The following is a 23,153-nucleotide window of genomic DNA, read 5'->3' as shown; positions in this document are numbered from 1 at the left end:
TAAATTATGAGAGGAACCAGGAGACAGTACAAGGAGCCAGGGCCCTCCACCTGCTAACACCTATCTTCACAAGCTTTCAAGAAGTACAAAGGCTGAGGCAGAAGTTCAACTTTTTTTTGGGCTGCTTTATCCACATGTGTTCTGCTACGGTGGATAGAGAAGTTCCATTTCCATATAAGAAAATAATACGATAAATCAGCAAACAATTCAACTGCTTAAAAAAAACAAACCCAACAAACTACACAGTTTCTAATCCTAAATTGTCAGTTAAAGGATGCAACATCATCATAGTGATTTCCATGTTAAGAAGGGCGTTCAAAAGCCTTTTGAAAGGTGCCAGTCAGTAGAAATAACAGGGAACGTACCTAGCTGTGACTAAGTACATTGCTAAGGAAGAGGGAAAACTCCCTGGCGGCTTTGGAAACATCTTTTTTGTGCTAAGCTTTCAAGCGTACAACAAAAATGTGCAAGCCTTACAAGAGCTAAAGGCACATCGCAGGCACTGCAGCACACGGGGCGTATGTGAAACAGTAATTGTTTTGAGATTTCAGGCATATACTGTGCTGTCATTTGAAAAAAGTGATGGATGAGAAACTGGAAACCTCAGGGAATTAGTAATAGGATATAAAGCATTTCACCTCTAGGTCACCAGTTCAAATTCAACCAGGTTGGTAGCGACCAAAAGTAGTTACCATCTGGCAGCTGTTCTCTGGCTGATGTAAATTGAGTTGAGGGTCTCAGCGCATTTCCTAGTGGACAGGTGTCCACATCACAAAAAAAAACCCATAATTAACTCTCTGTTTGGCTTTCGCTGAGCACTGAATGGAAGAAAAGACTGAACTGTACTCCAGGTCAGCACGAAAACATGTTGGCTGCAAAGCACTGCAGATTCTTAATCGTAATTCCCCTTTACATTTTAAAACATAGATTAGGGAAGGAGTCAATTTATCATCATTACATTAACGGGAGCAGCCTTTCCAACTCCAGAAAGAGCTTGAGTGCTGCTGTGTCTGCTCAGTGTAGACTTCTTTTCAGCATGCAGCTACGACAGAGTTTGGAAGCACAGCGAATGAATCTGAAGTGCAAACCTGTTATTAAAAATGGTGAATTTACCCTTATGCACAACTCTGGTTATTCCATCCCTAAAAACAAACAAACAAAAAAGCCCAGTTGCTATAGAAAGCAAACTGTTACTGTGCTCATGGACACAGACTGGGGGCGGTCAAGGCTGTCCTGTAAGAGGAGACTAATTGTAAAGCAAAAACTTGAGCTTATAGCAGAGAATAACGTGGCATTTCCTCACAAAGAACTAAAATGGTAAGTAACTGCAACCCAAACCAGGCATCACATACATGCCAAAAAAGGCTTTTTCCAAATCTTACGGAAAGCTGATGTAAATCATTAAGAAGCATCTCCCCACATGGCACACGCTCCAACTCATCACCCAACGGCATCCCTCGGTTTAAGGCCAAGCACAGCCACAAAAGGGGTCTGGGTAAGAATCACACCCACCCTCACAAGGGCTACGGAGGGGGCCACTGGCACCCCAGAGGTGTGAGCCACGTCCCCCTCGCAGAGCGAGCAGACAACAGCTGGGGGACACAGCTGGAGCAGAGCTGAGGTTCCACCTGATGGCACACCGGGGCATTTCTCCAACATCGCCAGCTTCTGGGGCTGCCGTGGGCTACAGACGCCGTGCAGCGAAGAGCACAAAAGCTGTTGTGGGGCTGAGCCCTGCGGCACCTCCTGTGAAACGCAGCCCGAGCCCGGAGGTGGCCAGAAGATGGCATCTCGGGCTGAAGGGTTTGCCGTGGGTGAAGCGGTAGCTGACTCCGGAATGTTCTTCGCACGCCTTCAGATAATGTTAACTTTAAATAAACTTGCTGAATACTCATGTAAATTATTTCCATTTGGCTGTCTCATTATTCAATATGCTTTCAAGGAACATGGTGATGAAAGAAGAAAAATACCTCTTTCTAACATAACCATACTGGCAAGAGGATCAACATTATCAGTATTCAAAGAATGTCTTGGCAGGATAAACCTTCATAAAAAGAAGGAGCACGAGCTAATCCAAGTTGTCAAAATAGCAATAGGACTTCAAGGGTTGATCTGCAAAGTGATTCATTATTTATTGCTAATGCAAACAAAACACTCCGAGCAGAAACAGCAACCAACTATTTCCTATCAGAAAGTCACTGACAAAGAGTACACGATAAATAAACCCCGGGAGAATTGATAAAAGGAGATCTGCTTTTCTTGCTAGGAAACAACTCAAAGGCAGGAAGAGTATCGCTCTTCATAGAAAGCAAACCAGACATTTAATGGATATATTTTCATTTGTACTAACATGGATGTGAAATGTGGTATAACAGCAAGGAAAAAAACATGGAAATTTCACTCAGAAGCATAAGATGAACACCATTAAAATCAATGTAGTGGAAATACAGCACGCAATGCGTTGTGGATCCTAAAAATGCATATACATTCAACAGCTCAATAAGAAGCCTGACTTTCCAAAATGGATTTCTTCCAGAATCAGTTAGACAACCATTTTCAGATGCCTAACTTCAGACACGTTAATGAAACTTTCAGCCTCATTACATTACATATTCTTCCTCAGTAAAGTGAGAGCTGTGCTTTCTTCCATTCTCCTTTCATTTCTTATAAAATGCAGGACTTTAAGAAGGATTATTGTAACATATACTGCTTTTGTCACTTATTTTCAAGATCTTTTAAAAACACGTGTTGTGCTACCCTTTCTACTTTTTTTAACCCATCTTTCCTCGTCTCCTTCTGCAGTACCTCATCTCAGCTACCTTCTTGCTCTTTTAAGCCTTGGAACCTGATCTCACTCCTGACGTGTATCATCTTCTATTGCAGCAGAAAGTATTGGCTCAGCCTCAAGAATTTGGGATTCTAGGAACTTGTTTGAATAATTGAACATACAAATTTTTTTTTCAAGTAATATATAATCCACGAGCTCCATGAAAAAGAAAGCTATTCTAAGAAGTTGATTCCTGGTACATGCCAAACAAATACAACAGCCACCAAAAAAATAAAAAAGACAACCTGACTCAGTAGAGTATTACCCTAACACACACATCCTGTAGCATCGCACAGGAGATGCATCTTCTGATCTGAATTAATAATTGTAATGACAATAATATTTAGCATCTGAAGGAAAATGAATTGCATGTAGACTTGTTGAAAGTAGTTATGCACTGGAATTACACAATTCCAAATTTCTGAAAATGCACAGTGCAATAGGCAATTTTTATTTTGCAAGGAATGACAGCGGTAGACACACAGGAATATGCATTCATTTGTTTTAAATAGTTTGAACATTATTTTATAGCAATTTTGAAGCACAGACAGACTACACTTTCTATATGATTTCTTTGGCCTTTGATATTTCCAGCTCAGCAACAGCTACTGAGCGACCTCTTGTGTTGAAAAATGTCTGAGCAGTTTTTTTTTTTAAAAAAAAAAACTAGTTTTTATTTTAAATAAATCAAATTAATATAGGGCCAGCAGTGCTAAATGAAGAGCCGAAAAAATCAGCACTACTTTTGCCATTACAATGAATATATACTGCCTGCAGAAAGCAGTTGTACTGATTTACTTTACGAAATAAGCCTACTCAACCATGGTACTGGAGAATTTACCTCTGAAGCAGAGAGGACAGGATGCCTTCACACATTCCCAGCAACTGGAAACCAAGTGGTTTGGAGCATGGATGCATCACTTCCTAAGCTAGGTTGAGACTACTGCCTGAAATGAGCTTCAAGTAGCCATTAAATATTTTTTCAAGTACTGCTACCCTCCCATGGCAAAGAACACAGTGACAACTAAAGCAATTCTCTAGTCTCTTCCTTCCTTTTTATATCAGAGACTCATGCCAAACCACGTAATATCCTCTATTCCTAAGACTACTGGTCTGCAGAAGTATCACACATGCCATTAGATAATAACACATAATTCTTTTTTTTTTTTTTTTTCATGATCACAAAGACCATCAGTTCCCATTCCCAACACGTCCTGATCATTGCTTCCCCCCCCCAAAGTTTTTTTTCTCCAGCTTGCAGTTCTCCCACACTTTGAAGTACAATGTCACTATCAGAAAATATTTCACTGTCAGAAAAAATGTTTGTATGTGTACGGAGTTAACCTGGTGACAAAATATCCCCAAAAAGCATTTCCTAACCATTACCTCCAACAAAACCAAAGCAGCTTACAGGACACTGTACAGGTTGCATTCCTTCTCGTTGGTCAGCAAAAGGACAGGTTGGTAGAACAGAGCCATTTACATCTTCATGCATTTCTTTCAGCTTTAAGTGGGTTTTAGATACCACAAAGAACTGAACAGTGATGTTGCAAAATGAGATCATTACCAAGTCCACTGCTCAATGAAAAAAAACATACTACTGGGTCCTTAAGTGAATTTTCAAGGCTAACGGCTTGCAGGAATCTATTTTGCCACCTGAGCACAGCCAGCATCAAAAACATGCAGTGCTTACTATCTCAACATTTTTCTTGTAAGTGCCATGAAAGAGACATGACCAACTTGCACATTATTGTCACTGCATTAAAATAGACATGAAAAAAAAAAGCTATGTAATAGCCTAATCAAGGGGGATGAAACCAAAATGCCATAGAAATCATTCACAGCCTGTCAGTAGCAATCTCACCGCTGCTCCCCTTCTCATTTTTCCATTCCTCAAAAATCACTGCTTCCTTACCCAGGAGACATGTTCCTATGCCTCTCTGCCAACATCCAGAGGCATCAATAGGAATTTCCAAACAGACTGGAGCACGCAAACTCTAAAAGCAACCATGCAATAGATGTCTAGATCAGCAAGGTCAGCTGAGCAACCATGCTCTGTACAATAAGCAAGGCATTTCCCAACACAGCATATCAGACTTAGGATCTGTCATAGAAGATAACAAGCTACAGTTGCCACACAGGGGAAAAAAAGGTCGACAGAAGGTACTGTACTAAGCCCTTGTAGTAACCAAGAACCATAAATAAAAGCCCCAGCTTAACCACAGAAAAATTGTACCACATCCGTCAGAGAGAGCAAAAACCAAGCCACCAATTAAATATTAGTTTTATTAACCAACATTTAAGACCAATACTGTGAAGCACTGCTAGATATGTCAGCGAGCTTAACACAATTTATGAAGCAAAAAATCCTGAGGTGTCTCTGGTTTTGAGCTTTCTGTAGTCTCCATGAAATACCACTGAATGTAGTTTCTCAGCTTTGGAATACCAATTCCGTAGCCACAGGGCTAGCTTTTTGGTATTCACCACATCTACACTTTGATATTTAGAAATACATACCAAAATCTGATCAAAATATGTTCTACAACTCCAGAAACAGATGGACAATCTGCTGTCTTTTCAAGAAAGCACAGTGTAATTCACCATTTCCCCTGAAAAGGAACTCCTGTGTGAATGTTTGGTTGACAAGCAACTGATCCAAACCGAGCAATAAACGGGGAAAAAAACAAGGTCAACAACCAGAAGTTTAGAATAGAAGAATTGCTGAGGGGTCTGGCCACGAGATGTCACTCTCGACTTTGTGGCAACTCGGGAATTCATCAGTGTAACTTCCCTCTGGTGTGTCAAAAGCAGGAGCACAGCCAGTAAAATTAGCTATGGGAAATTGAGGTCAGGTAAAGGAGACATGCTTGAGGTGTCACTTCTGGAGCTGTGTGTTAAAATTACTGTTCAGTAACCTGTGAAGCCTCCAAGAAGCCTCTCAATTTGTTCTCTCAATTTCAACCAACAAGCTCAACTAAAGCTTGTTGTTGCAACACGTTACTCTTACACCCATGTAGCAAGCTGTTTTGAAATTTTCATCTTTTAAAAATAAAACCATCATTATGCATTGAGCTCTTATGACTCAGCACACAGCAAGCTACTTGCATGTGCTATAGGGTAACAATTGAGTGGGCCCTTTGTCATCGTAAGATCCGAGTTCTTTGTTCAGCAAACACCAGCTAAAAATAATGTTTATACTTCATACCAAGATATCTGTTGGAGCAGGACAAAAGGCAGAGTGTGCGTTTTAGGAGTTTAAGATTAAAATCTGTAACCATTGTAACACATACATATATAGAACAAAGAAAGAAGTGGAAGTCCAAAAGCAACCTATGATGAAAGAAACTTCCTAACTATTTGATGAACTTCATGAATTCCTCAGAAACTGAGCCTTAACATAGCTGACAGAGAAATAGTCATTAGTACCTTATTATGTGTAAAGATTATCCTCAGCTCTGGTTTTATGATGCCATATGCTATCAGAAGATCTTGGATTTTTTTCAGTTCTTCCTTGCATTTTCTATTTGTTGAGTAAAACTGTTTTCTTACAGGAAGGTTCTTGAACAACTTGAGGACTGTCACTGTTGTACCTGCAAGCGGGTGAGAAAAAATAAAACAAGCAGAAGTTACATTGAGTAAACAATTTTTTTTGCACTTGAAGAGGACTGTATGCAGGCCACTCCACACAAATAACTCCTGGTAACACTAAATTACATTATATCAGCTCGAGGAGAAGAAATATACCAAGTTAGCAGTCATCTCACCAAAATCAGTGCCAACAGACCTCACTCACAAGCTTTGCCTCCCCTAATGTACCTCTGCTCAAGGCGCAGTGCCTGACAAAAAGAAGGGTATTAATCTACCAATACAACCATAAAAGTTCCTAGTTGCCAAGTTAGATAGTTCCCACAGAATTAATTTTTCAACAGCAATTGTTTCACAATTTTGACAGAACACACAGTAACACAACTTACAGGCTCCAGACCAGGATTTCTGGCTGCGGAAAAGACTGCAGCCTAAATCCTAAAGAGATTTCCTGGTTCAAATTAGCTCTCTGAGATGCAGACTTTTCAGATTCAGGCCTTTCTTTGGGATTTGTCCATTGACTAGCCCTAGGCAACTGCTTCTGACTTAATGGCTCCCTGCTGCCAGTCAGCAGACTGACAAGGAAGAGACAGGTCTGGCAGCCAGGCTCCCCTCTGGGTGTACGAGGCACTCCTTGCTTCAGGGGGCAAGAATATTGACAAGCAGCTTCTGTGGCTCAGCTGGGATGTACTGAGGGTGAGAACAGAGGTACCTTCACAGACAAGCAGCGACTGCTTCCTCAGAAGCCCACCTTAGTCACAAGAAGGGAGCAAACAGCACCTCCTCTGGGAGCACAGACCTGCTGGAGTGTGTATGTGAGGAGACAACGCTGTCTTCAACAGTCCTCACCGGGCAACAATCAGCCAACCAGAGCTAACAGCAGAACAAATGCTACCCCAAACCCACACCAAGTCTGAAGCACCAAGGCCACCTCTGAGGTGAGGGCAACCTTTATCTTTCACACAAAACATGCACAAGGATCTCTATGACATGCCCTTCCGGGCAGGTTAAAAATAACTGAGGCTTTGCTCGGTTGGTCCTACAGCCACACTGCTTCCAGCTACTCCCTCGTGTACAGGACAGCAACTCTTCCTCCTTTAAACAAGGGTTTTGCAATGCACAGGAACATTATTTTTGTCCTCAACAAGTCTTTCATGTAGAGTCTGTGCCTGGACCTGGGAGCACAGAATTTTTACAGCTTTTATTTCCACTCTGCCAGCTCGAAGAAGAGAGTCAGAGAAGGAGACGCTAGTTTCTAATTGCTATCTAAGGCAACTTCCAAGACATTCTCATGATAACAACACGTTCTCAGCTGACAGACATAAGGCAAGACAGGTTTACAGCTGCCAAGATTTCACACTCAGCCTTCAAGTTTAGAACAGATATTTCAACATCAAATAATAGCCCCAGAGAAACAAAAAATACCTGTCTGAATGCAATGCTAGAGCGCGGCATCCTACCTTGTCCAAGATGGGAAGGCCTTTGGGAAGTTATATGCCCACTGTTATCCAGCGTATACTGAGTGCTGACACTATCAGCAGCTGTCTTTGTTGTGATCAAAACCTGTAAATAGTAAAAATAAATCATGTTAATCAAGGATTCCCAGAGATCAGAAGGGGCTTAGATAAGCTTCTCTTCCCTCTAACCATTACGTTATGTTAGTCACCACGATTACATTTAATGAGTTTATAAAACTCTTCTCCTACAGGTGTTTCTCACAGTCACAGAACACATCCAGCATTATCACTCAGTTTTTCCATCCATTTAACTAGAAGCCACGCATTTCTAACAGTGTGACAAAGTGTAAGGTGTCCCTGGTGCCTACCAGGCACGCTTCTTTGTCTTCTATTCTGAACAGTTTAAAGGAACAACTAAATCAACCGACCAGTTTGCACTTCCATCCCTCATGAGAGAAGACACACTATGACAGCTACGTGGGATTACACAGACCCAACTACTATCAAACAAACCCAATATTATCTTTCCACACCCAACTGTATCTAGCAATCACGCAGTAGTGTGTTTTGTAAGCTATTAAGGTAATACTCCGATCATCTTTAGCAAGACCAATCGCACGCTAGAAGTTCAATCAAACTGCACCTCCCTGAGTTCAAGTATCAAGATTTTGAGTGACAGAGCCACTATGCTTGAACCGCCCGAGAGACAAAGGTTAGCAACTCCTACAGAGCTTCAGGATGTTCTGGTTTATTCTAGTTTCTTGTCCAAATCATTCTGAGTTCAACCTGTAATTGATTAATTGGAAATGACAATATTACAGACATGGTTAAGGGCCAATAGTACAGTGCCTCTTAACTGAAACTTCAGGGGGCAGTTTGGGTAGGCTGAATACAATTAACACCAAGAGTGTTTAATTAATGTAATTACTGATCCATGGCTTAAAGAAATGCCTATTAAAGTACTTAATACACTCAGAGCAACTCCCATCTCTTACGAAACACAACCTGGAGCTGCTTAAATGCTCAGAGCAGATGGCATCCTGTTCTGACAACTTGTCTGCAGGAGCCAGTGATTGAGGGCTGGCATCGCCTGTCAAAACACCAACACTTCTGAAAGCATCTTTGGAAATCTCCATCCACACACACAACCCACTCCTGCTTAGTGCAACATGAACGTAGCCCAAGGTAGCACGGAGTCAGGCACTCTCACCCCCTGACACCTCTCCTGACCTTGATGGTTGACACTTCCCATCAGACACTGACACCAGAACCTTCCTGCGGGATCTAATCCTTGGCAGACTTAGGAAGAAGAACCCCAAACTTGATGGTGGCACAGCACACGGACAGAAACGCAGAGCACAATGGAACACGCAGACGCCATGCCCTTCACATGCAGTACGAACATTGCTGGGATGGTTTTGAAGTAACGTGGCTGCTTTTAGTCAACAGCTTACGTCTGAAGTGTCCGTACCCTGTCAGCGTCAGGTAACACAAACACCGGGCTCAGACTGGGGCAGGCCAGGGTGCGGGTTCCTGTTTACTCCTCAGGACAACACCAGGTTTGTGCAACTGCTGCCATACACATGTCAAGGAGCGACGTGGAGCCCAGCAAGATCCCATGACTGCTGCTCACCTAGATAACATCAAGGCAGAAATCCTCGCTGCAACTGCAGCTATGTGGGCCATCAGTGCCCTGACTGAATCCTCCTGGCCACCACCTTCTGCTTCTTACTTTGACGTAGCTTAATGCGAGGAGCAAACTCAGCCACACTCTCAGACTTTACATTTTCTGTTAACGCTACAAAAGGTCAAACCAATGTTCCAAGCAATCACCTATCTATCTATACCCTGACACAAAAGAAAAGGACAAAGAAACACGAAGCAACCCATCCCTGCTCCATTCTGGCTGAGACGACTTCTTCGGTAGAGAAAGGCAGCACACGCAAGGCAGACTGTTCAGAAAACAGGCTCCATCCAGTGTGCCAGAACAATTTGAACACTTTGCTCTGACATTTTATTAAAGCTTTCACAGACACGCACAAATCACAGAAGTCCAGACACACAGCAACTGCTCACCTCTGATATGCAACAAATTGATCCCAGGGCTTCCCCACGAAAACCGTACGTTGTCAGCCTTTCAAGATCCTCAGAAGAGCTAATTTTTGAGGTGTAGTGTTTAATGGCCATAACTGGAACATCAGTGACCTTGACTCCACTGCCATTGTCTCTTACTTCTATTTTGTTAAACCCATAATTCTCCTCAAAAAGAAAAAAAAAAAAGAAATTTATCACAGACAAATGAATTAAGGCACCAAAAACCAGCTAAAAATACTGCTTCCCTCTTTTAATATTACATGTCAATCTGCGTGATTCACCTTTATGTGTATGTGATACATATTTTACCAAAGTCTGATTTAAATACTTCTCATTTCAATGAACACCTGCATAAATAGTTACACCTCTGAAAACCCAGGTAATTAGAACAACTACATGAAAGATGGAATTCAGATTCTGTAACATCTCAAACTCAGCCCCAGCAAACAAATGCTTCCTTCCAGCTATATCATAATCTGCAGGTGTAAATCACAGCCAAAGAATTCACAAGCCAGGAGGTTAAAGTAATTAGAGCTGCAGGATCACTAACTAAACTTCTTTTACAGAAACCATGTGTGGCTCTTTGAAAAGATTATGATGTGACATACAGAAAAGCATGCTGTACTGTGTGGTACATCTAGGAACCTTAAAACAGGTTTTACTTAGAAAAAACGTCTTGAATGAGTGGCTACCATGGTTCCAGAGCACATGGTAGGTGATCACAGAAAGCTAAACAGAACTAACTTTGTTGTTCCACCTGGACGTATGCTAGAAGCTGTTAAGAAAAACAGGATGTACTCCCAGGGGTATTTCTCAAGGTAAAAAGTAATGCAACTCAAAACAAAAGGAAGGCATCTAAAGATAACACATGTATTCACATATAACCTGCATTATGAAACAGCAAAAGCCTCTGAGGCAGGCAGAGAATTATAAATATTTAGTTAATTGATATACAGTAGAAACATTGGTAGTTTTTACTTTCAGTATTAATGAATATTGCTAAAGTTATCTTCAGGTGAAAAACAATGCTTCTGCTTATATTTGAGTCAACCTCCTACTGGGAATCAACATGGAAACTGATGTACCTCAGCTAGACTTAAATACACGTTGGGACATAAAAAGGGGAAATGTTCCACTCCACTGCAGTATGCAACAAGGCAGGGTTTGGGTTTTGCATTTTACCATGAACAACTGCCTTCAATTCTGACACTTGTCGTTCATCTGCTTTGGAAAACAGCGAGCAGATTTATCTTCTTCACAACGTTACTGATTGGTTTTCTATTTCATTTCTAATGTTATTCATTTTTACTCATGTACATTGTCTTAAAATATTAGTGTATAAACTTTGCATTTTGTTAACACCTTCCACTTGTGCTCCACGGCCTTAATCCCATGTGATGCTATGAGATGTTTATGCTATTCTAACAGACCACTGATGCCAAGCCATGTGGTTCAGCTCCCTCCTCTTTAACTCTCGACTGCATGGACCCATCTCTGCTTCAGCTACAACTCTCTGAAGATCAGTTCAGGTCATTACACTGGCACAACACGGTCCATCTTTCTTGCTGGTCTTTTGCATTAGCGAGATGAACTGATTACGAGAGGCAGAAAGGTCTAGCAGTATCAAGCACAGGGTTTTAGGTCCTTGCTTTTCAGGTGCCTCGATGGATCAGCTGTGTAGTGTAACCGCTCATCCTGAGCTACGCTTCTGCTGAGAGCAATCTAAGTATTAGAGCTCCCACTTCTCACGCTGGAGAAAAAGGAACAGAAACAGCCTGCCTTTTACAACAGCCATTTCATGTAACAGCAGCAAACCTGCAGCTAAGATCCATACTTTCTGAATCCCACCTCTGCTCTCAATACTAACATAGGCTGTTGCTCATCTCTCTGTTTAATTACAACACACGGGTGTAAATCAGACTTCAAAGATTAGTCTCAAATTCCCGTCGCTAGAGCTCAGTCAGTGAAATCGATAAAACCAATGCCCATGGAGTCTCTGCACTCATACACAAGCAATTATATTGCTTAATCAACAGTTTTTAGCATAGTTCGGCCTGAACCCAGGGCATCTTGTCAAAAATAAAACCATTGCTCTACATATGCTTATTGCACAGTCATGCTACTGAGGCAGTTGACCCTGCTGCTCACAAGGCAAGCTCCAGCGTGTTTGTCTTTCTAATAGCAACAGAGCTGAGGTTCAAATTAATAACTAGATAACACGTAACATCTTGGCCACAGTTCAGTTTTTGATTAAATGACTAAGTTTATATTGTAATGAAAGCAGTACCACGTTATCTAGAGCTACAGTACGAGCTGATGTGTTCCCCGGTCTTGTCTAAAAGCCATCTGACACACCATGCGAAGACAACACCACCTATTGGAGTTTGGTCAGCCAAGAAGTCAACAGGAATAAAACCCCAGCCAAAGCTTCCTGCTACAGCTTGCCACTGCAATGGCTTCTCCCTGCAAACCACCTCACCTGCAGGTTACCTCCTGCCTGGCTGTAAAAAAAAAAACAAACCCTCAGTAAGCCAGTCTAGCAGTGAAACTCAAGTCCAGCATCTTTTAAAACGAGCTATTAGTCAGAAAAAAAATTTATGAGTAAGAAAAGAAGTATTAAATAAGCTGGCAATTCTTCTCAAGACACACTCAGCAGCACAAACACAACTTGTAGTTTCAGTGGGGCCTCAGAACAATAAGGGAAAATGATTTGGAACCACTTTTATTTGAGGTTAAAATGTATACTTATACACAATTATTAATACCCTCCCACCACCAAAACTATGACAGCCTAAAAAAAATACATTGGCAGTGGAACAACCTTCCCAGCATCTTATTTTATGTATAATTACCTGCAAGCATACAAGAAAGAGGACTTACCAGTTTAACATCAATACTTGTGGCACTGGCATCCAAAGAATTTTCTATCAGCTCCTTCACCACGCTGACAACAGAGGTAATCACCTGAGAGCTTGAAAGGAGACGAACAGTTTCTGCCGGGAGCTGTTTCATAGTGGAATTAGAATCGGAGAAGCTGCGCAGAAACAAAGGAGAAATAGAATATAAAAGACATGCTACAAATCTGCATTTCTAAATAATTGTTTTACAGTGACTTTTAAATGTAAGTGACATGAATAAGGAATAAAAATTTCACGACACACTAGGACACAGCTTTCTCTCCAGTCAGGGAGTCTGACTCGTGGAAGAAACAGTACACAGAGGTCTAGACTAGAAAATATTATTTTAAGCAGACTTAACTTCTACCAAAAAAAACCAACAAACAACACTTCAAGAATTCAGAGATGTAGTGAGGAAAACAGTGTACTATCTCACATATATGAAGTCATCTTCCTCTAAATTAACATAACATGTGATTTTGATCTTGCAATTATAACATAAAAGAAATTACATGGCAATCTGGAGTGTTATAAGAAATGTCTTCAGGTAGCGTATCTACCTAGCACCACGTCTAATTCTAGTGCTAATGACAAAAACTAAAAATTTTGAAACTTTATCATTTTTTTCTGAACTCTTTGTATAATTTTTCCCTGCGTTTGTAATTTCTGAGCTCAGTGCTGCTGACTGTGTTCTGCATATGATTCCCAGTAGCCAAAAATTCAAGGAAGAAACGTGACTTGAAAGTAACTGCTTTGGATCTGGTGAGGGCAGCACAGTGGTGCTGAGAAAAGTTGTATTCGTTGGCATTATGAACTACTGTCAGTAATAATGAAAACAAAAACAAACAAACAAAAAAACTTCTGAATTATAACCTTATTTTTCTTATCAGACTTAGTATGTACCCGCAGGCAGCTCACTTGATTTCTGGGTCTTCCAACTGAAAATAGAGATGCCTCATATTATATGCCAATAGAGATGTTTTTATCAGTGAAAACACTTACAAAAGGGTACAAAATCCCAGTTGTATTATAATTTGAGACAATCTACCATAAAGATTGTGAGTGGATCTGCAAGTTTTGGCATATATTGATCTTTAAACACGCAACTAGACGTGATTAACCAAGCTCCAGCTAAAATCTTTGCTGATCCTTGCAGCCTGACACAAGGAACTCAACCATAGCTTTTGCTTGTACACAAGAACGGGGGCAGAAAAAGCATTACTAGCTCTTTGTGCCTCAAGGAGGGTTCAAGCGCTACGTCACTCCGTCTTACAAGGAACGTTGTCTGTCTACAACAGCACCCTTTACTGGGAGATGTGGAACGGCCATTATTTACACTGAAAGACAAACAAACCCACAATCCCAGTTGACTGATTGCTTCAGTCCAAGCTATCTGCTGGAGGACAGCGTGGCCGGTTCCCTGACTGCACACTCAGCATCTGTCCCGAGGATATGAGCACGTGGGGAGGAATGGAGCAAACCCAGAGCTCTTCCTGACACGGCGAGGACACCGGGAGGGTGTGCACAGCAAGGGACTGTGGCCAGCACCCCAGACTACCCTGCAGGGTACGTGCAGCTGATACAATTACAGAACGCTTCTCTGCCTTGATATCCTTCTCAGAAGTGCCACTGTAAATATTAAGTACAAAACAAATACATGGTTACCTGGAAAACAAACCAAACGAATAAAAAACTAACCACCACAAACCAGTGCACAGTGTTTTGAAGAAGCAGCAGACTTAGCACTTTTCTGAGCACAGCATCAGAAGTTTTTTTTCTCTTTATACTTGGCATTTGCATTCCAAAGGGGAATTTGCCCTTTAGATGTGGTTACGAGATCTGCCAAATCATTTTCCCACCAAACACACTGACAAAGGCAAGGCACACGGGAAGACAGGCGTTAAGGACTGACCGATATTACTTGTCCACAGGCACTCAGGTCAGGTCGCACACCTCACTCAGGGCTTCTGCACCAAGCATTTGCTGCCTTACTAAGAACAGCTGTGCATTTTTATTAAAAAAACATTGACTAAGCTGAGGGAGGATCTAAGAAGCCATGCTGCGCACTCACACACCCACTCCTCGGCCTCCTGGGGGTTCCTCTCTGTGGGAATTAATAAAAATAACACCAGAACAGCGCCAGGCAGCACAGGGCCCTCTGCACTAACCTGGAAGCGATGGGGGAAGCCCCACAGCACCCGCAGGGCGCAGGGTTAGGCGTCACACGGCTGATTTTGGGGTCTGCCCCGCTTTATGGGGGGGTTCCCGAGCAGCCAGGCCCGCTATGGCGCTGGGGGAGCCGGGCGCAGGCCTAGGCCTGGGCGGGCAGCCGGTGGCGGGCGGGTGGCTCCTCCCTTTTCCCCTTTTTTCCCTCTTTTCCCCCTTTTTTTGTTCCCTACTCCCCCCTCACGGCCCGTCCGTGCCCGCCCCAGCCCCGCCGTGCCCCCGCTACCTGCGCGCCCGCCGCTGCCGTGGGCGGCCCCGGCTCCTCCCTCCCTCCCTTTGCCTTTCCCTTCCCTTCCCTCCCCTCAGCCCTGCCGGGGGCGGCCCGGCCGGCATTGCCCTGCTCCGAGCTCCCTCAGCGCCGCCGAGGTGAGGTGAGATGAGGCGAGGGGAGCTGAGGGGGGGACAGGGGGCTGGGGGCTGAGGGACCTGGGGGTGTGTGTGGGGGCTGAGGGGGTGTGTGTGGGCTCGGAGCCGCAGCGCCTCATGCCGGGGGGCTGGTGCTGGCAGGAGGGGCTGTGTGCGGCGTGGAGCTGCCCTTTTGTCCCTCACAGGAGGGCTCGGCGGTGGCTGTGTTGTCCCATGGCCGCCCCGCACCTGCTCCGCGCCCTGCCCCCGGCTGTGGCGGTGCCGGGCTCCGGCCCTGCGGCTGCAGCGGCTCGGCGCTGCCCGGGGGCGATTAAACGAGAAATGTGAAGGAAAAAACGCTGTCAAAATCTCATAATTTCCGTCTGCGCGCTCACACACCGGTGATGCTTTGTCCTAGCAAGGTGGTGGCAACCTTCTGTTGCAAATCTCAACACATGCCCGTTTGGAAATAGCGTGCAACAAGTGCTGGTTAAAACCAGCGTTGCCTCAGTTCAATTGCGGGTTTGTCACATCTGTTTTTATTTTACCACCTCTGCTAATGTGCGTATTGTACGTATCACAGCGCGTTTTGCTGCGATATCACAGCTCCTATAGGGCTTTACTATCCTAAACAAGGACAAGAAACAAACTTCCTAAAAAACACAAATTATTTCTGCCAGTTAAACAACTCTTTTGTATGCTGATTTAAAAGGAAGTTAACAGCTCTCCATCACGGTCCCATAAATAAATACAGTCTTACAAGTATATTGTCTTACAAGTCATGTGAGTATGAGGTATGCAGCAACTTTTTTTTTTTTTTAAATAATTATTACAAATTTTAGTATGTCAGGCCAGGAGGGTCTCCTCCATTAACTTGTGTCAATTTCCCAAAGAAACCAGGATCACAAAATTGTGCTGTATGTGTCTGTGCCTGTCTGATCTCAGCCAGACAAAAACATCAAGGTAAGAGTCCAAAATCTGCAGAAAACTGCCAGAGGGAGGAGGGAAATCTGAAATCTGCACTTTGCTGCAAAAGAGCAGGCCTACAGTAACCCTTATTCAGTCTTCCTAGCACTCGGTTGCCAGGCACTTGGTAAATGCAAATTTCCTACGTAGCCTTAACATGAGTGAGAGGAGGGGGACAGTCATTTGCTATGGGAAGTAGGACAGAACTGTGGATATTGTAGTGGCAGGAGAAAGGAATTTAGAGGATAAAAATTACAAAGATCAGTGTCGCTATAGGTTTGCACCTTCAGCTTCTAACAGCACAGCTTACTGTGTTTTGTTTTTTTTTTTTAAACGTCCCTGTTGTGGCAGGCCTGGTGGTGTGGGTTTTCTGTGTGTGCGCGCGTTTTTTTAACAGCTTCCAGCAGCCTCTTTGTAGTGACTTCTTTATAAAACATACCTGAAGATCTCGAAGTCCATCTCAACTTAGGCACCATGTTCCTTCCAGACCTACTTATTTAAAACGGTCTTTTTCCTAATTCTCAGCCTGCATATATATATATCTATTGAGAAACTCTATAATCCAGCAGTCTCACTCTTCAAACAGTTCTGTTTTACAGAGTTAAAATGAACGTAGGAGTTGCCCACAGCGAGGTAAATCCAAACACGCGGGTGATGAACAGTCGTGGAATGTGGCTGACATACGCACTCGGAGTTGGCATGCTTCACATTGTCTTGCTCAGCATTCCTTTCTTTAGTGTCCCTGTTGCATGGACTTTAACAAATGTGATTCACAATCTGGTGAGTACCTTCTCCTGTAAGACAATTTAAAAAGTTGTTCACGTGTATTTTTAGAAGCAGTTGAAGAGGAAAAAAGCCTGACTGTATGGGTAATAAAATCCATCTAGCCAAAACACTTTCTCTACTTGACATATCTGCTATTAAATGGGTTGGCACATTTCGGGAAGAGGATTGCTTTGGGTCGAAGCAGAAAAGATATTTCGTATGTACTAAACAGATCTAAGAACTGTAAATGTAATGTATTAAAAATATTTTCAATTAATGTTTCTGCATAAATGTGTTCATATCCTAAAATGTTTGATTTCAGTACTTCAGATGATGCTTGTTCCTTGAGCGGAAGCATTCGTGTTCTTTTTTTGTTTTGGTTTCTGGTCAAGCTAGATGACTTCAGCACACCACACTGTAACTATACATGACATTTAAAAAATTATATTTGAAAGTGGCAGAAAAAACTGGACCGCACTGACCCATTGAAACTGATTTGTTACTCAGTGGATTGTGATTTGAAGGATGTCTTCTGTATGCAAAAGTATTTGGAAGCTGAAGACCTTAAAAATTTTTCTGCCTTCTCTCCCCAGGATGATATAATTCCGTTATAACTATTTAAATAATGCAAATGCGTATATTGGTCCTGCCAAAAGAAGGCTGTAATGAAGCAATTCATATTGTACTTGAGATTTGCTAACACAGCTTTCAAAGGCTAGCAAAGAAGTCTTGACAAAAAGATATTTTCCCTCCTTATTTAGGAAAATGATAGTTCAACTTGAGACTGAGGTTAGGTAATATTCTCTGTAATCCTGTAGAATTGTTTTTATTTTTCCTTGAAAAAAAAGGTTTAATAATAGCAGGTTGTAAGCATTAGTAGAACATTTTGTTCTTTATCTTTGACAATATCAGACATGCCTGACTTAGTAATTTTTGCTTCTGTTAGTATCTTCCTAAATATTTCCGAAATACCTTACTAAATTAATTCAACTCGATATAATGACACCAGGGATGAGAGTGTGCACTGGCAAGTAGTTTTCTAGTGGAACATGGAAGATGAGTATAAACCGTAGTTTGGATATTTTAGCATTTACATGGCAGTTTTGTGTTGTTATTAGTCTACAACTTATTAGTTATCAGTCTACAACTTCCTCGTAAGGGGGTGTCGAGAGGCAGGAGACCTTTTCTCCATTAACACCAGCGACAGGACCCGCGGGAATGGAGTTAAGCTGAGGCAGGGGAAGTTTAGGCTGGACATCAGGAAGGGGTTCTTCACAGAGAGAGTGGTTGCACACTGGAACAGGCTCCCCAGGGAAGTGGTCACTGCACCGAGCCTGACTGAATTTAAGAAGAGATTGGACTGTGCACTTAGTCACATGGTCTGAACTTGGGTAGACCTGTGCGGTGTCAAGAGTTGGACTTGATGATCCTTAAGGGTCCCTTCCAACTCAGGATATTCTATGATTCTATGATTATTTATTATTATTGAAACAAATCCTTAGATACTTTGATAAAGATTTCTGCTAGAGGAGAACTCTCACCTGACCTTAAAAGCAATTTTGGTGGTCCTTTGTGTAAGTATTGGTGCAAAATAAAATGTGCAGTAAGCATTTGGATGTCCAAAAAACGCCTTTTAGCTTATTAAAATTGAGATGCTTTGAACATCATGAATATTACGCAAACTGGTTCTCTTGTGGTACTAGGCCTCCGGTTAGGAGGCTGTTTCAAAAAAAGTGTAAGAAGACATGAAGTGACTTGCTCAGCTCTCACCTCCTTAACAAGTATTCAGAAAAATGTGATTTTTCTGTATAAATCTTTCTATAATTATTTCTCTGGGTGCATAAAAAATAAATGCACCTGAAAGAAAGAAAATCGGAGTCTTTATTTTCTGGTAGAGACTCTTGCTTGGAGTTGGCATGCTGTTTTTGATAGAAGACAAATGTTTGTTAAAATTGGAAAGTTTGTTCATTTGTTGAAACTGGACTCTCCTATGCCAATTAAGGGACTCAAATTTATCTTTTAGAACCAAGTAGCCGTGGCATCCTTCCATCGTATAATAAAAAAGAACAATCCAGTGTGGCTGAGGAGAAGTAGCAGAGATGGACAGATGGCATTCAACAGATTGCTGGTAGTTAGCTTCAAAGTATTTGAAGCTAGAGGGGGATTGCGAAAACTTTCAGAAGTTCTTGTAATATTGCCAACATTCACAGAGATTTTTACTTTGTGTAGACTCTACCTTGTAACTCAATTTAAGACTGTTAGGGAAGCAGTAATATACATTGGTAGCCCTAGACTTTTTACAGTACTTGTTTAAATTCTGTTGATGTCATGTAATCTTTGCCATCTGATGTAGAAGACGAGGCACTGGATTGAATGTCACAGACCTCAGCTTTAATTCTGAATCCGCCACTGACTGTGTAACTTTGGGCAAATCATTTCTTGTCTTTTCCTTTTGTTTGCCACTAACTAATTTGTTATTTCAGGTTAGCTGCTCTCCTGGGTGAGAATTCATTTAGTCTTTTTTTCTTTTTTCTTTTCCACAATGCATTGAACAATGTAGCAATTATATAACACAGATAAAAGTGTCACTGTATTCACTTTTTTTTTTTCCCCCCTCAGGGCATGTACGTCTTCTTGCATGCAGTAAAGGGAACTCCTTTTGAAACACCTGATCAGGGGAAAGCTAGGCTACTAACACACTGGGAACAACTGGATTATGGAGTACAATTCACATCTTCAAGAAAATTCTTCACAATCTCTCCTATAATTCTGTGAGTTCTAAACTACATTATGATGATCTGAGGCATAAAACCCTGATTTCAAAAGCTTTGATGAAATGAGCTGCAATTTACATTTTAAAGCATATTCTCTCTTTTTTACTTGTTCATATCTACATCAAAGATGTAGGGAATATGTATTTACAGACCATATTATCAACAGTCTTCCTTCCTGCAGCTTTCAGTACTAATTCATGTACTGAAGTTGAAATTTTAAAACCCATCCCATTAATAACTGTTTACGAAATTAGAAAGCTTGTGAGAAAAACTTACTATTAACCCTCAAAGTTCTTTCAGGGATTTTGAAGTCACAGATATTGGAAAGCTAAACTAATTGCCTTTAATGCATATACATTACTTTACAGCTTTTATTAACCATTTTGGATCTTGTGAGTTATGAGGGTAGTGGCAGTGTGCACTGAATGAGGCCCATGGTACTGCATGTCAGTTGTGCCTTGTTCAGATTGTCTTGTGTACACTAGTTATGTAAATAGACTGATTGGCAACTCTACAGCACCTGTCTCTGTTGACAAAAGTATGGTTGCATAACTGAAAGAAATCAGATACGTATTTTATATCCAGTCCTAAAAAGTTTGTCTGTTTTTTCTGTAAGGAAGTTGTCCACTGGCTTGGCAGGGTTGGGGGAGGCGTGAGGGAAGATACGGTGTTGTGTACAGAAAGTTGTTTCACAAAGGTTAGAGTATGAAAAAAGTACTTATAACTGCTCAGATAATCCTCTCTTTCTTCAAAGATAGCTTCCTGCTCGACAGTGGGAATTTTGTATTCCTAACACTTGTATATGGTTCTCTTCACACACCAAGAATGTGTAAGAAGCTGAATAAATGTCTCCCATTTGCTGGAAGAGCAAACAAACAAACCCAAATGTGATAACCCCACTGCATGACTAGTTTTTGAAAAAAAATAAGATGAAATTATTGGTTCAATGTGTAAAAAAAGTACGTAATGAATTGGGTTCTGAGGCACATTCCCTCACTTTTCAGTTGAACAGGCTGTGGACTAGCTTTAAAGCAAATTGTGTTGGAAATGCAAACCAGACTGAAAGCATTTTAAGATCATCCTCCTCACAGATGTGCTTAGCAGAACTGAGTTTTGCACTGAAGAATGTCGAATGGTTTGTCACTGAGTTTGCAAGGGTAGCTGAAATGCACATAGTTTTGGTAACAGCTCTTATACCATGTAAAGTCTGTATTACAAATTGGGCTTATAATTCAGACACTCTAACTTCAGGGGTGGGGAGAAATGCTGGAGGAAAATTCTACTTGAGAGTTGCTTTCTAGCACCTTCAGAACAATTGAAAGAAGATACTTAGTCCATAACATTGTTGTATGGCGTTCTAGAACCCAAGGTGAGATACAGGAATATATCCATTGCTAGCTAGTAAAATATATCTGATTACTGAAGCACCTTTTTCAAACAGGCTTTGTTGGTGTGTTTGTCGATAAGGGTGTCATCAGATAAGCTTGTTCCCTTTTCTCCTGCAGGTACTTTCTGGCAAGTTTCTACACAAAGTACGATCCAACACACTTTATTCTCAATACCACCTCTCTTCTGACAGTGCTTATCCCCAAGCTGCCGCAGTTGCATGGTGTTCGAATCTTTGGCATCAATAAATACTAAGCAGAAGGTGTGATGCTGACCGACCCTGACATGGCTACTGCTTCTTGGGCAAAGGAAACAAGTAGTCTACTGTGCCGTTCGTCTAATTGTATTCGATGAGAGATGCATTTACATCTGAGGTACAATTACTACTTCCTAAAGCATTGTCCGGCGTGAAAGTTGGGTTTATAAGAAGATGCCTTCAAATACTGAAATGTGAAATGGAAACATCAAGAAGATTTCTGTGAAGAACTGGGCAGGCCTAGCTCTAAAGCATAATCAACACTAAAGACTGTATGAAAGTCTGGCTGATGCAAGTAAGGAAGCTACGAATGCTGAAATGGAGAGTGATGTTTCACAGATGCCCAATCAGCCATGACACAAGTGATAATCTACTAAATAAATCCAGAATTTTTCCATTGAAAGGACTGGTGGGGCTACCGTTTTAGGATAGTTAAAAGTAGCTGGTTACTGCTGTATGGATTGTAGATGGGTGTGTTTGTTACTGCATTGTGGAAGTTTGTCTCACAGTAAATACTGTGACAGTTGGTATAAAATGGTGGTATAATTCATGCCTTATCTGCTCTTGTGATTTTTGTCACAAAGACCGAAGAAAGTCCTTAACTGTCAGCTCAGGGGATTTCTACATCAACTTGGTAGCTCGGTTTATGTATGCTTTTGCAAATTGTCACTCTTGCATTTATTTCATTTTGCTTACCAGAACGGTGATTTGTCTGTGTAAATGGGACATCCTGAGAAACTGAAATGTCTTTTAAGGTGTAGCTTTTTGACTGCTTTCTCTGATACTTGACTGATGGATTATTTTTCAGTAGCCGAGAGACCTGTAACAGTGGGGGAAAGGGTTGCTGTTGTTACAGGAGAAGGAGCTTCACTATAGAACAATATCAGAATATGAAGAGAAACTGTAAACTGTAAGTTAGAATAGAAGTGGAACTAGAAATAGGTGAATTGACAGATTACATGGCCTAACAGTATGCATTTGCAGAAAAGGATATAAATAATTTGCATGTCTTGGAAACGTGCAGGAATACTGTATTTTAGGGGTACCGTGTAGTATTGAGTAATCTTGTATATAATCAACTCTGGAACTAGAATGAAGGAGGTACAGCTGAGCTCTAAGCGCTTATTTCTGTATCCTAGCAAAAAAAGAGGATGAATTTTTAAGTATACCATGTGGCTTCCAGACAGAAGTGACTCAAGATTTGACAGAAGACTATTTAAGACTTGATTTACATTTTGGTTGCAATGACAGCCAGTGAGGGGGAGGACAAAAAAAGCTCAGTGGTGTATTTCTTTTCTTGCTAAGAGAATGTTCTGGCAATGTGTGATAAATATGTTGTTAAAAAAAAATGTCATTGGAAGTAAAAAATGTCTTATTTGTGCAAAAAAAGTGGTAACTGGCTATTTTTAAAATAACATCCATCACCACATTACACTAGCCCCTCAAAAATGTCACTGAAAAACCCTGTTTTGTGCAAAAGTGCCCACAACCAGAGGACACGGACTGGGTTATCAACACAGCGTGACGGCGGCTGGTGGCGGTTAGTGGTGAAAGTGCAGGTGGGACAGAAATAGG

At 41.6% G+C, this 23,153-nt stretch overlaps 2 protein-coding genes across 11 annotated transcripts in view; one reads left to right on the top strand and one right to left on the bottom strand.

The window, feature by feature from the left end:
- Positions 1-15,420, bottom strand: part of PMS1 (PMS1 homolog 1, mismatch repair system component) — a 44,167-nt gene extending 28,747 nt beyond the window's left edge. For 2 of the 7 annotated variants that reach the window (XR_011097828.1, XM_068686492.1), the window contains exons 1-5: positions 15,313-15,420; positions 12,844-12,997; positions 9,946-10,128; positions 7,873-7,975; positions 6,254-6,417 (exon numbers count right to left, since the gene is read on the bottom strand). Coding sequence is in view for 6 of the 7 variants with exons in the window: in XM_068686492.1 (XP_068542593.1) it covers positions 6,254-6,417; positions 7,873-7,975; positions 9,946-10,128; positions 12,844-12,997; positions 15,313-15,419 (711 nt within the window). In the remaining variant the exon portion in view is untranslated. Of the gene's footprint in view, positions 1-6,253; positions 6,418-7,872; positions 7,976-9,945; positions 10,129-12,843; positions 12,998-14,214; positions 14,727-14,772; positions 14,974-15,028; positions 15,244-15,312 lie in introns of those variants that run through there. The other 5 variants (XM_068686497.1, XM_068686493.1, XM_068686494.1 and 2 more) reach the window with 5 other exon arrangements.
- ORMDL1 (ORMDL sphingolipid biosynthesis regulator 1) lies at positions 15,319-22,967 on the top strand. 4 transcript variants are annotated; one of them, XM_068686504.1, is made up of 5 exons: positions 15,409-15,457; positions 16,325-16,394; positions 16,984-17,177; positions 19,782-19,933; positions 21,442-22,967. In XM_068686504.1, exons 3-5 carry the CDS (start codon positions 17,004-17,006, stop codon positions 21,575-21,577), a joined length of 462 nt encoding a protein of 153 aa, XP_068542605.1. In that variant the 5' UTR covers positions 15,409-15,457; positions 16,325-16,394; positions 16,984-17,003; the 3' UTR covers positions 21,578-22,967. The 4 variants fall into 4 exon arrangements, with proteins under 4 accessions (XP_068542604.1, XP_068542603.1, XP_068542606.1 ...); XM_068686503.1 differs by lacking the exon at positions 16,325-16,394 and having other exon boundaries at positions 15,319-15,457; XM_068686502.1 differs by lacking the exon at positions 16,325-16,394 and having other exon boundaries at positions 15,320-15,457; positions 16,997-17,177.
- Positions 22,968-23,153: the final 186 nt, after the last annotated feature.

This window comes from Anas acuta, chromosome 6, assembly GCF_963932015.1.
Source record: "Anas acuta chromosome 6, bAnaAcu1.1, whole genome shotgun sequence".
Classification (NCBI taxonomy): Eukaryota; Metazoa; Chordata; class Aves; order Anseriformes; family Anatidae; genus Anas; species Anas acuta.
Note: the sequence above shows the minus strand (reverse complement) of the source record. Positions and strands in the feature narration are given on the sequence as shown.